This window comes from Phoenix dactylifera, chromosome 9, assembly GCF_051530095.1.
Source record: "Phoenix dactylifera cultivar Ajwa chromosome 9, Ajwa_hap1_PhDact_Kaust_v1.1, whole genome shotgun sequence".
NCBI lineage: Eukaryota > Viridiplantae > Streptophyta > Magnoliopsida > Arecales > Arecaceae > Phoenix > Phoenix dactylifera.
The window spans coordinates 28,832,005-28,848,329 of record NC_143198.1 but is presented as its reverse complement, the minus strand read 5'-3'; the positions used below and the strand labels follow the sequence as shown (position 1 = coordinate 28,848,329).

The following is a 16,325-nucleotide window of genomic DNA, read 5'->3' as shown; positions in this document are numbered from 1 at the left end:
TTAAGTCAATAAAGAAGTCATCGAAATTAACCTTCTCAGGAGCCCTTGTCCGGAAGAAACATAACCATAGATCAGTTCCCAAATTACATAAAATTAAGATTCGATGTAAATTGAAATCAGGCAGGGGTATTTCGTGTCATAGAAATATTTATTCGAGGTCTACACTCTACTGCAACCCCAAAACCCAAATAACTTTCATTAATTACTTAGCCGTACCACATCTCGCTTTTAAATACGACAATCACTCCTCACCTTTCTTTATCCGGGCTCCTCTGTCATGGCGATGGCGGTGACCAGACCTTACCCCTTCTTCGTCTCTCTCCTTGCTATCCTCCTTGTCGCCATTGGCGCTTCGAAGCGCCTCGAGTACCAAACCCTAGTCGTCAACCCCCTCCGGAGCTCCCCCGCCTTCCTCCCTGACGACGACTTCCTCACCTGGACTGCCGACTCTCAAACCCTCGCCGACGAGACGGACCTCCCCAATGCCGGTGGGGCCGCCTTTCCCTCCTCTCTCCACGTCAGCCTCGCCCATAGGGACTCCCTCCTCGCCGCCAACTCCACCCCGGAGCACCTCCTCCGCCTCCGCCTCGGCCGCGACGCTGCCCGGGTGGCCAACCTCCACGAGATCCTCGAGGCGGCGACGGCGGCGGGGAACGCCACCCGTGCCGCCGGGGCTCGGCCGAGGGGGTTCAGCGCCTCGGTGGTGTCTGGGCTTGCCCAGGGCAGCGGGGAGTACTTCACCCGAATCGGGATCGGCACGCCGGCGAGGTACGCGACCATGGTGCTCGACACCGGCAGCGACGTGGTGTGGCTCCAGTGCGCCCCCTGCAGGCGTTGCTACTCCCAGACGGACCCCATCTTCGATCCCCGCCTGTCCCGCTCCTACGCCGCCGTCCCCTGCGAGGCGCCGCTGTGCCGCCGGCTCGACGAGGCCGGGTGCGACACCCGCCGTCGGTCGTGCCTCTACCTGGTCTCCTACGGTGATGGGTCGATCACCGCCGGCGAGTTCTCGACAGAGACCCTCACCTTCCGCGGCGGCGTCCGGGTGGCGCGCATCGCGCTGGGGTGTGGCCAGGATAACGAGGGGCTCTTCGTGGCGGCCGCAGGGCTGCTGGGACTCGGCCGGGGGAGCCTCTCGTTCCCGTCCCAGGCCGGCCTGCGCTTCGGCCGCCGGTTCTCTTACTGTCTGGTGGATCGGACTTCCTCCAGCTCCGCCGCCTCGCCGGTGAAGTCCTCGTCGCTGGTGTTCGGCGACTCGGAGTCGGCGGTGCCCGGGCCGGGGGCGGCGGTGGCGTTCACACCGATGTTGCGGAACCCGAAAGCGGACACGTTCTACTACGTGGAGCTGACGGCAATCAGCGTGGGGGGTTCCCGGGTGGCCGGAGTCTCGGCAGCGGGCCTTGGGCTGAACCCGGCGACAGGGAGGGGAGGGGTGATCGTGGACTCGGGGACGTCGGTGACGCGGCTGGCGCGTCCGGCGTACGCGGCGCTGCGGGACGCGTTCAAGGCCGGGGCGGCGGAGCTGAGGGAGGCGCCGGGCGGATTCTCGCTGTTCGACACGTGCTACGACCTGGCCGGGAAGACGGAGGTGAAGGTCCCGACGGTGGTGATGCATCTCGGCGGCGGGGCGTCGGTGGCGCTGCCGGCGGAGAACTACCTGATCCCGGTGGACACCAAGGGGACCTTCTGCTTCGCCTTCGCGGAGACCGACAACGGGGTGTCGATCATCGGTAACATCCAGCAGCAGGGGTTCCGGGTGGTCTTCGACGTCGCCAGGTCGAGGGTGGGGTTCCTGCCTCGCGGGTGCTAAATTGCCAATCTCGGTGGGGGCGGCGGTCGGCGTCGGGCGGAGAGCTCAAAAGGCTTCTCTGTCGCGCCCGGTGTCGTTACCGCGCCGTTACGTTCTATCACTAGCATCAAATTCTGTTAAGCAGCTTGAAAAGAAGCGAAAGAGTGAAGTGTCGAGTAAAATAGCACTGTGACCTGGTTTACGTTTTTCGCTAACTTAATGATAACTTTTGTGAGGTTTTTTTTATTAGTGCGTTTACTGTTGCTTTCGAGTCCAGTTTTTGAGATTGGGACGGTGGTTTGATGGGGTTACTCTAGAAAGGGACGTTTTTTTTTTTAAAAAGCTGATACGGAAGTACCAATGTGAACCGATACAGCAAAAAAATCAAAAAAATAGTATATCACAGGAGGCACTCGGCACCTCCGTCTCTTCTATTCATAGATAGCCTCTACATGATCGGCAACAAAAATAGTTATTCAATCTGCAGCTCCATTCATTTTTTTAACATATGCTTCATCTTAATAACCATTTCATCACACAGCATGGCTTGAATATCTTTCAATAGTAAAGGATAGCCACGAGTCATTCAATGGTGGAGGATAGCCACGAGTCATTCTACAGCTGGTAACCTTCGGCTAAAATTTAAGCTTCTGATGATAAAATTCGCACCATCTCTCGCTCTCCATCCTGCAGGAAGGGAGCTGTTTGAGGTATCATTGTTTTATACACAAATCTCCATATCGGATAGCTTTATCGCAGCGAGAGCCATAGAAAGCGGGATTGGAGAGTAAACCGGTCGGAGATGGTGGCGGGGAGGTTAGAAAGGACGCACATGGGCCTGTCGTCTTTCTTCTGCCTCGGGCCCTGTGCGTGGGACCCAGAAAAAAAGGATAACCCTTAACCGGGCGGTGGTGGGATCCGGGTGGCAGCTCGTTACAAGCGCCTAAACCATGCGGGTGCGATTCCCGAAGCCAGTTGGATGTCGGCTCTTGCTATGTCACGTGTTTTGCACGCCTGTGATGATTAGTTAGGAATGATATGTATCATTATTCTAATTGCGTTAATAATTTGCTGAAATCATTGAGATAGGTTTTAAGCTGCCAGTTTCGACGCAAGTCTCCATGAGAAGGTTTTCCATGACTAATTATAGTTCTATTAAGTCCCTGTAGCCTACGTTTGATTCCATGGAAGCTGCGACTGTATCTGTCCGTAAAATAATGTGATGACAACCAACAAAAACACACACACACACACACACACAAAGCAATTGTGGTTAATGGGCCCTTCTACAGCATGGAAGTTTTCCATCCAAAGTCGAGGTAAAGGGAAAATTAGTTCTGAACTGATGGCTGGAAGAAGCCATTGGTGGTGTACTGGCAAAGACTAACATGTCATCAGGAACGTCATCTCATAGTCTAAGTGGATCATCATCAGGAACAGAGAACAATGATGTGATACCAATTACAATCATTTCCTGCTGATGATGATGGCAGAATTACCCATGTCAAACATTTCGGAACACATAGCAATAACGCAAAAACCATCACATGAGAAGGGGTGTAACCCTTGTTCACTGTTCTCATCTATCCATCTTAACTAGTGACAGTTCCAATTTTACACACATATTGCAAGAGTCTACCCTTGCATGACAATAGCTACAACTTTTTTCAGAAGAACGATCGTTTTAGATCTGTCAAATGTTCATGATTCATTATGGACTGAATTCTACTAGAAAACACTAGGGTGCACTTGCCTATTTGAAAGAATAGAAGTGACTCTCCCATTTGGTAATGTTTCAAGGTAAATATCATGAAGAAGAAGGAGAAGAAGAAGAAGCCGTCGGAACACTTTTAAGTCCTTGATCCAAACAAAGAGGTAATTGTTAGTATGCTCAGATCTCGAGAATGTCTCAAAGCAAAACAGCACTTGCATTACTAAACAAGTAATTATCTTTTCTTTCTTTCTTTCTTCTTCTTGTTTTTTTCTTTTTTTTTTTTTTTGGATAAAAACAACATTTCATATAGCTCTCAAATGAGTATAGCCAACCAAGTCAAAAGAAAAAGTAGTATAAGGAAAAAGGAATATCAGTAACCTTAACCTAGATGAACTCTCCGAAGTGCCAAGCAATAAAGGAGGCAACCCAATCTGCAGCTTTGTTTGCCTTCCGAAACACATGTGTTGCCTGAAATGACTCTATCTCCCTAGCCAATCTGCGGGTCTCGCCAATCAACGGGTGTCCATCCCTATAACGGTCGACTCTCTGTACCTATCCAATCACCGTAGAGGAGTCCCCCTGAAGGTGTACCCTATTAGCTCCAAGAACTCTTCTTGCATAGGAGATGCCCTCCCAGGCGGCCCGAAGCTCGGCCTCTATAGCATTCATGTCGAGGATGCGCCGACTTTCCGCCGCAACTAGCCTGCCATGATGGTCTCTAATCACAAATCCCGCTCCTCCACTCTGTCCGCCGCCATGCAGCCATCGAAATTAACTTTGAGATGACCAAGAAGTGGAGGTACCCAAGAACAGAGGACAAACTTGGGTGCTATGATAGCGTAACAAGTGATCATCCTTGAAGATCTAACAGCCACACGTTTTTCTCTGTATATTTGTTTGCTTTTTTGGCACAATGCCATTATTTATGTTTCTGTATGGTAAAATGATCGGTTTCGCAATTTTCTCTATTGGTTTTCCAATTTTATTTCTTTTCAAGTTCTTATAAACCCAAAAAATGCCCTGGGGAAACAATGCAAAAAGTTGTTTCCAAGGAATGATGTGAGTTCAGGTTCTATTTTTTATATGTGTTTATGCAATTAAATGTTTTGATCCACCTTCCTCTTTTCTACCATAAAAAATGATGTCTGAAAAGCTGAAAAGATTTTCAAATAAGTTATTCTGATTTTTGTGTCAAGATGCATTTTACTGAAAAGGCTCTGTGGTTGATTGCGAAGAAAGCAATGGCTAAGAATACTGGGTTTAAGGATTGCGATAAATATTGTAGAACATTTTGCCACAAAAAAATGTATGAGGTGCAATCTTTGTCTTCCGTTACCTAGCTAGTTTCATCATGAAGCAGGCACATTTTATTTTATGTTATTTTTGTTCCTCTAGTCAGTTGAAAAAGGGAGCTGCAAAACATACTGGTGCACAAAAAGGAACATTTACACTCTCCGTCATTTACTATCACCAATATTATGGCATATAAGCTCTGCATGAATTTAATGGCAGTTCTAGAAACTTATCCTTAATTTTACTGGCCCATGATATTACAGACTTCAAACATTATCATCAACTTTGTTAAAAATTTTACAGAAGAAGAAAAAAATATAAAAGAGAGAGAGAAAAGTAATTTTATTTCTTTGTTCCATCGTATTCGGTATATCTCAGGAGTTATATATACTTGTATACAGACTTCATACAAGAAAAATAATATGAACTGATATAAGATCACATAATAATAAAAAATATTACTGACTGGTGCAAGTTGTTACGTGAACTCTAAAATTATGCTAATAAGCTTATTATATATTTTTACCTCTTCCCCTAGATTCCTGACACAAGAACAAGCAAAAATTGACACTGTTGTGGTTGATAAAGATTCTGTTGGATATATATATATACACTCGCTTGGATGTGATGCTAAAACTCTTTACGGTGAAGGTGCACTCGAGCAGTATCTTTCTCAACAAAATGCAAAAGACTCGGTGGTATTTGTCAGCAACTCGAATCGTTCTTTCTTTGTAACTTCTGCTTGTTATTAACTCTTTCTTTTATGAAAATGTGTTTGTATTACATGTTTCATTGCTTTGCCACTGTAAATAGATGGATCATTTGCTAATATGTAAGGTGGGCATTTTACTTTTACTCTGGGTTGTATTCAATGTGAGCAGCAGTAGCTGCCAGAAAAAGAAGAAGCCTCTCAAAACCCCGGCAGTGCATCATACTTAGGATTCCATTACTTAATTATTTATTATAAATCTTGTGGGAATTTTTCCCTTTTTTCTTTTTTTTTTAATGTGTGTGTGTGGTCTGCAGGGGTGCGGAATGAAACACTTGAATTGTATCTTTTAAGGACTACTATATTGTGAATGACTGGATGGTAAACAAATGAGAGAGCAGGTTAATTGTCATCAAAGCTGGGATTGAAGGTTAACAAACAGAAGATGAAACAAGATGGCTTGAGTTCAGATGCTGGACTGAAACCGTTTACCGGACGATAGAAGGTGTTCATATGGCAGGAATCTTACTCGCTTTAAGTTAATTCTCCACAAATTCTGAAATTTTTATCGATAACAGATTGATGTCTAAAAATCGGACATTATTCTTCAACATCAGCCATCCGCAGCGCTTCATCTTATATAACAAGCTAAGTCATTTTCGCCATATGTGTTCATTGTTATGTAATCACCTTGAGAATCAATTAACGAGCATTGGAGAAGATAAACAGACATAAGTCTGGATTCTGAATTATAAGAGAAACCTACTGTATAATTCTACAATCTAGAGCCCTTTTAGGAAAGGTGGGATTTGAACCTTGGTATTTCTCCTTCCACAAACATGACATAGGAAATGTTGCCAACTCACCAGAGGCTGACTCAATCACACATCTTGCTAGCATCCTATAAGGAAAGGGATTACCAAGGAGAAAGCTTATGGCAATTGCAGAGCCAAGATGTTATTTATCTTGGAGAAGGACGACCGCCCTCCATTTTATCCATGTCTTGTATTGCACGTCGCACCGAACGAAACCTGTTTCATTTCTTAAGATAAAAAAAAGACTATCAGCCTTTCTAAAATGGATGATGTGATAGCTATCCAAACGTTACCATTCTATGTGATGCAAATCGTGCAACATAGAAGGTTCGTGCTCATGCTTTTTTAGGTTAGACCAGGAAATTATCCATGCAACCGCAACGGGTGCACGGACCCTTATGCACACATGCCCATCTCCATCTAGCATTCAATTAGATCATTGCTGGTTACCAAAACCCCCATTTCCATGCCCCACCTTGATGCTACCAACCTCCATCACTCCAAGCCCACCACCAAGCAATGGATAGATTCCCTTCCCCTGCATCCCCCAACATCATGAACAAACTTTATTAAGTAGCATACTTTTTGTTGGCCTACTACAATATTATTAGACAAGAGCAGTTACTCTCAAAAAAAAACTCCTGTTAACTCTGTAGAACTTTTGGTAGCCCCCTTCAATAGTTTAGACATAACTCCCATCACTACCACCAGGCCCTTGTAACACACCCAATCTCAACCTTGCTTTGTGACCCAGCCACCCCAAAGCAAGCAAATGCAAGTATGTAACCATTAATTAAAAATAGCAAGCGTTTTAATCTTCGTTGCCTAAGTGGCCCCAATCGCCAAGCGTCTCCTCCTCTCCATCCCCCTTACTATTTCTTTAACAAATTCGACGGCGATCCGCTTATCGCAGGTAACCCGGAGCCAAGCGAAGGAACGGCATAAAACCTGGAAAGGCGACGCCTTTGGGCTTCGGCTTCGATTCCGAGAGAAAGAGAGAGGGGGAAGAGGAGAGAAGGGAAGAGGGTAGGAAAAGGGGCGCGGGGGGCGAGAGATCTCGCTCTTTCTCTCTCTCTCTCTTAGAGCAATGGAGGTGGACAGCATCGACTGCATGTCATCGTCGGATGTGATGGATGAGGAGGCGGTCACCCTGCTTCACCACCACCCGTCCTCGAAGCCCCACGGCGGCGGCGCCGCCGTTCCGCCAGGGATTTCTCCCGCCGCCACCAGCGTCCACGAGCTTCTCGAGTGCCCGGTCTGCACCAATTCCATGTACCCCCCGATCCACCAGGTTGGTTGGTTGGTTTTATCTTTTGGATTGTTGAGTGCTTCCGAATTTTAATTGCCGGGTTCCTCTTGATTTCTGGGCTGAATGCAGAATTTGTTGATCTAAAGGTGCGATTTTTTTTATTTTGAGTGGGTTGGGTTTTCTTATTGGCATGGCGAAATTGGGGGCAAAGGTGGGATCTTTCGGGTGTTTTAGCGCATTCGGATTTATGGGTTCGGTTTTTTTGCGTCGATTGGGTTAAATCCAGGGATACAAATGATTGAATTTGATGTTCTGTACGTATTCGAAATCTAGACGGCGGAATGATTTGGGGACATGTGAATTTGGGAAGATTTCGATTATCTGTGGCTTCGTTCTTTTTGATTGTTTGATTCTTTTTAGGGGATTATGTCATTTTTTATCTATTTGGTTATGCGTGTTCGAAAAAATTATTCCCGATTATCGCGTTTCAAATGTGGCGATAAAATTGGCACGGAGTATGATCGTCTATTAGAGGCTCTGGTTGATCTCTTTCATGGTTTTCCTTTTTGTTTCGGTACTATGAAAACGTTGAATTCTGGTTTTTGTTTGATCATTAAGGGATATAGGTTACTTTATATCTGCTGTGCAACGTTCCATTTAAAACTTGGGCATAATACAGTCATTGTGGTTCTAAGTAAATCATTGATCTGATATCTGGGTCCCTTTGTTTGCTTGTTTGGCTATTGTATTTTAGAAACTCTAGGTGATGATGGGTCTGCCTTCATGTTTGTCCAAGTAAATCTGCTGCAAAGAACTCATTAAGTGAATTGATTTGTCAGGTGGTTTTCTATTGTAGAGCCAGATGCCTATCATTTTCACTTTCTAAAATGCTTTTACTATGCCCATTTGGCATGTTATTACTGATGGTTAATTTGGACATTTGGATAAATGCAGTTTATTTTCTGGTTGAACATCTTCTCTTTTAATACGGGGTATTAATCGGAAATAGATGCTGTATGAGTACCAGAATATGGAGTGCAATTTTCCCTGTATGTTGGGATTTTTCATCAGTTTGTTATTTAGGCTGTGTATATGAATCCAGGAGCTTGTTGAGTTCTTTTTCGTAGTTAACTATAGCTGACAGTCTCCGGCCATTTGCCTATTTTTCCATTCGTTGTCATTGGGCTGCCAAATATTATTAGATATTTTTCTTATCTTAAGAATTTTTTTTTTCAGATGCAGGGTCGTATAAAAACCATCAAACCATGTTTTAGAACAGTTAGTCCCATGTGATTCTTTTGTTTAGGGAAAGAAAAGATATGCATAGTCACTGGTGGTTCAAAAGTACGTCTAACACATAGCTGTCTTTCCTGCCGGCCTGGGTCTTATTCAGCAACAGTATGAATCTACCTATTCAGTAAAGCAAAATTTTACACAAACATTTAATACAGCGCAATATATGGTTTAAAAGTCTGGCTTCTTCTTCTTGGTCATCAATAATTGCATGGTATCAAGTTTCATTTGCCAGTCTTGCTATTTCCAGAGAGTTTTGCGTACTCACGGAATCAGAAACAAGAGAGTAGTTTTGAAACATGTCTAAGGGGCATTTCCAATTTAGTTAAAAAATTGCATGTGAAGTTATTCATAGAACATTTGACAAAAGAGAAGTTTGCTTCATCACATAATCATTTGTTTAGATTTTTTTTCTGGATACTTCCAAATTAGCATTATGTAATTTGTTTGTCTTTTCATAGATGTATTTAGAAGGCAATAAACAAAGATTGGCATTTGGTTATTTTTTTTACATAATTGATCTTGTAAATCCTTGCTGAGCATTTTAGTTTGGAGCAAGGTTCGCAATCTCAGTACCGAGTACCGTATCGGTACTTTATCAGTTCGTTTCGGTACGATTCGGTACTCCTCTTTGTCGAAATAGCTTTTTTACCCATTTTCTTAATTTTTATTTCGGTACGCCTCGGCACGAACCGGTACCCATCTCGGTACACTTGGTACAGATCGGTATGCATCGTTATAGGTCAGTATGCCTCGGTATAGTTCGGTACACCTCAAAACGGGCGGTACGGGGCTTGTATCGACTTGAAGGGATGTTTCGTACCAGTATTCTTCCGGTATGATACGGTATGCCCTGTACCGGGTGGTACGAGGTGGTCCGACAGACTTTGGTTTGGGGCCCTTTTATTTAACACGAGAGGTACATATGCTAATGAAAAAATAAAGGCCCATATAAAACCTTTGTTTTGTTTTCTTGAGGGAGGCAACACGTAAGAAACCTTCATAATCAGGAGATTCTAAGAGTTCAAAGTCCTTGAAATAAAATGAAATAGATATGTATAAGAGAGAAAGAGGCACTTGATACTTGCCCTAAAGATCCCACAGTAGGACCAAAGAGCAACAAAAGGAATTCTAATAAAGTGGAATAATAGCCCAACAAACTTCTCGACTAGCTTGATCATTTTTATCTATTTTTAATCTTTCCTCAAAATATGCCTGCATATGTCTTCCAGATGAGTCATATTAGGCATGATAAGATCAAATCCACTTGGTTTTTAACACCCTGTTAGCTTTGGTTAACTCCATACTTCTGATTTCTTACAACATAACCAAGTTGTTAGGTTGCATGTAAAGTTGGTGGAGGTCTGGTAATATCCTAGATTTACTGAGCTACCAGAAAGGGTAAGGGGAGACAATTCTCATCAACTATATTACATTAATTGCATATTTTATCCACTTCCCTCTCTTAAGGTGTTATTAAAGGTCATTTTCCTTAACATTGCCATTTAGGGGGAACACTTGGATGTTTTAAATGGTGAAATATTTTCAGCTAGTCCTGAATTTTGGAGCAAATTTTCATAAATATGATGAGAAATGACAAAATCCACTAAAAGGAAAACTCCTTTAGCAGATCAATCCCAAACTCATGTCACTTTCCTCAAGATCATCAAGCCCAAGTCTGACCTTCAACATGGTGGTTAATTTCCTAAGATTTTAACTCCCCTGGTTCCTTGTAATCAGATGGCCTAAGTACATTTCATCACCTTGCATCTCATAATAATATTGAACCAATATCCTCCTCTGACTCTCTCAAAGCATGTGTAATTGCAAGTTTAAAGAGTGACGTCCAAGGGATGAGGACTGTTAGGGGAAGAACCCCAAGCCATACATTCACGGAGGCGCTCGGCCGAAGAGCACCAGCCGGAAAGTTGCTCGGCGAAAGAGTGCCGAACGGAGAGCTGCTCGGCCAAAGATCGCCGACCAGAAAGCTGCTCGGCCAAAGGATGCCGACCAGGAAGGCGCTCGACTAGAGGGCGCCGACCAGAGTGCGCGCCAAGAGGTGCCCAACCAAAATGAGCTGCTCGGTTAGAAAGTGCCGACCAGAGACAGCGCCGAGGCGCTCTGCTAGAAGGTGCTCGCCTAAAGGGCGCCGACCAGGAGTACCCAAAGCAGCCCCGCCACAGGGTGCCCCATTGGGCGACCAGCTCGGCTCGGCACCCTTGCCGAGCCGATGCCTTAACCAAATGTTCAACCCCCGCCTAAAGTCCAAGGGACTTGACAACTCTTACGGCTTGTGACCCGCCACTATCTCCAAGCCATCAAGGCATAAGATCTCCGCAGGCGTTCGGCACGATCCGCCATTAATGCATGAGACTCCCTCAAGTCTCCGATGCACTCAGACATTTAATGAACACGGCCCAAGACGATCTCCGGATCACTGAACCATCAGAGCGTATGGCTCTACCTGGCCACCGGTTCATTCGGTAATAAATGCACTTACCATCTACAGACCCCAGGCCCGCTACGGCCGGCGGTTCAACCACTCCAACATGTCCGATCGACCGTGACAACTCCCTGATTCCGGTCTGATCCGGTCCCGTTCTCCATTACGCCATTAATGGGCTAAATCGTGCCCAATTATTACAAAACAGGACAAACCTCCTGTCACCTCCCAGGTGACCAAAATCCTCCTATAAAAGGAAACCTGGGGGAAAAAGGGAGGAAGAAGAACAACAAAAAAACGGAAACAGATCCCCGGGACTGAACCCGCCGGGAAGCACAGACACAATTGAGGACATCATCCTCTTCGTCTTCTTTATCTTATCCGAATGTTCTTGCTGTCTTCTCCATATACTCTTTTCCCTGCTCTCTCCACATACTTGCCCCCTCTGACTTAGGCATCGGAGGGCCGGCGCCGGGGAGCCCGGCCACCGGCTTTCCTTGCAGGACCTGCACACCCCCCCGCAGCGGAGGACGCAGCCAGCCGGCGCACCGCCGTCCGCCTCCTGCAGCAGCGGAGCTCCTCCTTCCACGGCTTCGCGGCGGCCCCCGGGTCCAATTTCCAGCAACAGTTGGCGCTAGAGGAAGGGCCCGAGTTCGCTACCATGAAGCTAAGAAGCAAAGGGGCTTCCAACGCCTCTCGACGTCCTCTACCAAGCCCAGAATGTTCCGTTCGGAACTCACCACCCCCGGTTGAGCCCGCACCTCAAGTTCAACCGGAACAATTTGATGCCCTGGTGCAGCAAGTGCAGGCGTTGGCTACCGCCGTCCAAAGCTTGCAACCCAGGGGCATTCCAGCAGCACCGCCTCCCCCGGCTCCAGTTCAACTGGAGCCCCCTACCAGCGGGCTTCCTCTTCGAGGTCAGGACTCTCAAGTCCAGGCCTCCCTCTGGAGAGAGCACCCTGTCAGAGATCACGGAGGCTGGCCACAGCCTTCAGAAGCTGAGTCGGTTCCAGGGCAACCTGCATCCGGAGGAACCGCTGTAGCGATCCTCCAGAATGATGAACTCGACAAGAAGGTCGAAAAGCTGGAGCGCCAAATCCAGGCACTCCACGGGAGAAAATCGGGACATAACGGCGACTTCGAGTTCAATACGAAGTCGCCCTTCTCTCCGGAGATCGAAGATGAACCGGTCCCACCACGGTTTAAGATGCCCCAGGTGGAGCCCTACAACGGCAAGGCTGATCCCCTGGACCACCTGGAGAGTTACCGGATCTTAATGGCCCTACAAGGAGCCTCGGAGGCCATGATGTGCAAAGCTTTCCCGGCGACACTCCGTGGGCCAGCCCGGCTTTGGTTTACCGGGCTGAAGCCGAGTACTGTCTCTTCCTTTGAGCAGCTCGGCAGACAATTTGCTGGCAACTTTGCCGCCAGCCAGCCCCAGCGGCGGACATCTGACTCCCTCCTTGACATCAGACAAAAGGAGGGAGAATCCTTCAAGGAGTACTTGGACCGGTTCACCGCCGCAACATGGGAGGTCCGGGAGCTTGACCAGTCAATCGCCATGTCAGCATTGAAGACTGGAGCCCGGTCCTACAGATTCCTCTTCTCGATCGAGAAGAATTTTCCCACGGACCTCACCGAAATGTTCGCTCGGGCGCGGAAGTATGCCAAGGCAGAAGAGGCCGTGGCAGTTAGGCGGGGTGGAACCGAGCAGTGCTCCAAGAAAAGACGCCGCGAGGAGCGCGGCCGACCCAGAAGCCCGTCTCCACGACGAGCTAAGAATCCGCCCCGCCCGAAGAGTCCACCCCGGTTGAGAGAACCGCCGCAGCAGAGGTCACTCCGCCCGAGGTTCCCACTGCAGGCCCGTGCACCTGAAGGGAGGTATGAAAAGTATACTCCCCTCAATGCTCCTCGGGCTGAAATCCTCATGGAGATTGAGAATCGGGGTTGCATCCGGCTCCCCCCTCCAAAGCCAGACACCAGAATCCGGCGTGATCTCCGGAAGTATTGCCGTTTTCACCGGGATCACGGCCATGATACCGAGGATTGTTATCAGCTCCGAAATGAGATCGAAGCACTCATTCGCCGAGGGGTGCTCGATCGGTTTGTGCAAGGCCGGCGTGAAGGGAAGAAGCCAGCCGAAGGAGCAGCACAGCCTGAAGGTTCCAATGCCAACAGGCCCATCGCCGGCGTCATCAACACTATCCGAGGAGGGACCTCGGCTGGGGAAGCCTCAGGGGAAGGAGCCTCCTCGAAGCGCCCGCGCACCTCTGAAACCATCTCCTTCTCAGATGACGATCTAGAAGGAGTCGAAACTCCCCATGATGATGCCATGGTCATCTCCATGATCATAAATAAATTTGATGTAAGACGCATCCTGGTTGATAATGGAAGCTCGGCGAATGTTTTGTATTTTGATGCTTATTGTAAAATGGGGATGACAAAAGAACAACTACGGAGGATGAATGCTCCGTTAGTTGGATTCACTGGGGATTCAGTCCCAGTAGAGGGCGAGATCGACCTTCTGGTCACAGCCGGGCTCGCCCCTCGTGAAAGTACCGTGGGTATGAGCTTCCTTGTGATACGCCTGCCCTCGGTTTACAACGCTATCCTTGGAAGGCCAGGACTTAACGCCCTCCGAGCAGCGGTCTCAACTCACCACCTGCTGATGCGATTCCCCACCAGCCAGGGAATCGGTGAAGTCCGAGGGGACCAAATGGTGGCAAGACGATGCTACCTGACGACCCACGAGGCAACGCGACCCTCCGAAGTGCCTGCCCCAGCAACCGACCAGCCCTCAGCCGAGGTTCTGGAGGCACGGGTCGACCCTCAGAAAGAGCGGGTAGAGCCCGGTGAGTTATTAACTCAGGTTCCTCTACGTGAGAACTCTCCTGAGCTAACCGTGCAGGTCGGCTCCGGCCTTGACGAGCACGCGAGGGGTCGCCTCGTCAACTTCCTGCGAGACAACATGGATGTTTTCGCATGGTCGCCTGCAGACATGCCGGGGATTGATGCAGAGATCATGGTCCACCGGCTCCAAGTAAAGCCCACCAGCAAGCCCGTGCGGCAGAAGAAACGAGGCGCCGCCCCTGAACGACAGCAAGCAGCAGCCGAGGAGGTCAGCAAACTCCTTGAAGCTGGATTCATCCGGGAGATAGCTTACCCGGAGTGGCTCGCCAATGTGGTCCTCGTCAAGAAGGCCAACGGGAAGTGGCGCATGTGCGTGGACTACACCGATCTGAATAAAGCCTGTCCAAAGGACAGTTTCCCACTTTCCAGCATCGACCAGCTCGTGGACTCCACTTCGGGTCACGAGCTACTGGCATTCATGGACGCCTTCTCCGGATACAACCAGATCCGCATGGCGCCAGAAGATGAGGAGAAGACAGCCTTCATCACCAATGGGGGAACCTACTGCTACAAAGTGATGCCCTTCGGTCTAAAAAATGCCGGGGCGACTTATCAAAGGCTGGTCAGCCGGATCTTCAAAGACCAACTAGGCCGAAACATGGAGGTCTACGTGGATGACATGCTGGTGAAAAGCAAGGCGGCGCAAGACCACATAGCCGACCTCAACGAAGCATTCTCCACACTCCGAAAGTACCAGATGAAACTCAATCCAGCTAAATGTGCATTCGGGGTCACCTCCGGCAAATTCCTCGGCTTCATCATTACACAACGAGGAATCGAGGCCAATCCAGAGAAGATCCGAGCCCTCCAAAGGATGACGCCTCCCAGGACGGTCAAGGAGGTACAGCGGCTCACGGGCCGAGTGGCAGCCCTCGGGAGGTTTATTTCCCGCTCAGCCGAGCGCTGCCTTCCATTTTTTGCATCCCTCAAAAAGCCGAAGAACTTTTTGTGGTCGGACGAGTGCCAGCAATCTTTTGAAGAGCTCAAGCACCTGCTGGTTTCCCCTCCCCTACTCACGAAGCCTCAACAGGGTGAGCTCCTCTACTTGTATTTAGCTGTCTCCCCCGTAGCAGTAAGCTCGGTCCTGGTCCGAGAGGAGGGGAAACTTCAGAAACCGGTGTATTACACCAGCCGGGTCTTAAGGGATGCTGAGACCCGATACTCCAAACTTGAGAAGACCGCCTATGCTTTGGTCATCTCAGCTCGGAGGCTCCGACCCTACTTCCAAGCTCACACAGTGGCTGTGCTGACTGACCAGCCGATCAAGCAGATCCTGCAGAGATCAGATCGTGCGGGTCGGATCACTAAATGGGCCATTGAGCTCGGAGAATTCGACATTGAGTACCGGCCCAGACAGGCGATCAAAGCACAAGCACTCGCAGACTTTATAGCCGAGTGCACCATACCAGATGAGGTCGAGCCTGAACCCGAGCCACCGCTGGAGCGGACCCCGAGTTTTACATGGGCTCTACATGTCGATGGCTCTTCAAACTCGGGGGGTAGTGGAGCAGGATTTATTCTTACCAGCCCGGAGGGGGTGGTCGCCGAGCAGGCCCTGCGCCTCGAGTTTCCTGCTTCCAATAACATGGCGGAGTATGAAGCGCTCGTCGCCGGGCTTAAGCTAGCCAAAGAGCTAGGAGTGAAGGACTTGAAGGCCTTCAGTGATTCTCAGCTCGTCGTCAACCAAATTGTGGGCGACTTCGAAGCCAGAGACCCGACCATGCAGAAGTATCTCCAGAAGGTACGGGATCTCGCCTCGACCTTGGACTCTTTCCACATTCAACATATTGCCAGGTCGGAGAATCTCAGGGCCGACCAGCTATCAAAGCTGGCGTCCTCTCGCATGAGCGAGCTTCCCAAAGAGGCAGTCCTGGAATATCTCCAAAAGCCCAGCACAGACGAGCCCGAGCAGACCCTCTGCACCGAGCTCGAGCCAAACTGGATGGATGGACTCATCAGCTATCTGCAAGACGAAACCCTCCCTGCTGATGTACGAGAGGCTCGCCGAATCAAGCGCCTCGCCACCCGATACATACTATACGAGGGAAAGCTCTATCGGAAATTCTTCACCTCTCCCCTTCTCAGATGCCTTCGCCCAACGGAAGCTAAT

At 48.5% G+C, this 16,325-nt stretch overlaps 1 protein-coding gene and 1 pseudogene across 2 annotated transcripts in view; both read left to right on the top strand.

Annotated features, from left to right (window-relative positions):
* Window positions 1-51: 51 nt before the first annotated feature.
* Window positions 52-2,227, top strand: LOC103711186 (aspartyl protease family protein 2 pseudogene; annotated as a pseudogene). Its single transcript, XR_015969000.2, has one exon. The product of XR_015969000.2 is annotated as an aspartyl protease family protein 2 pseudogene (transcript).
* A 4,902-nt stretch (window positions 2,228-7,129) lies between these two features.
* The window catches only part of LOC103711185 (E3 ubiquitin-protein ligase SINAT3-like), a 34,904-nt gene continuing 25,708 nt past the window's right edge, over window positions 7,130-16,325 (top strand). Inside the window, exon 1 of the mRNA XM_008797238.6 lies at window positions 7,130-7,611. Coding sequence (XP_008795460.1) covers window positions 7,408-7,611 — 204 coding nt within the window. The 5' untranslated portion in view covers window positions 7,130-7,407. The remainder of the gene's footprint in view (window positions 7,612-16,325) is intronic.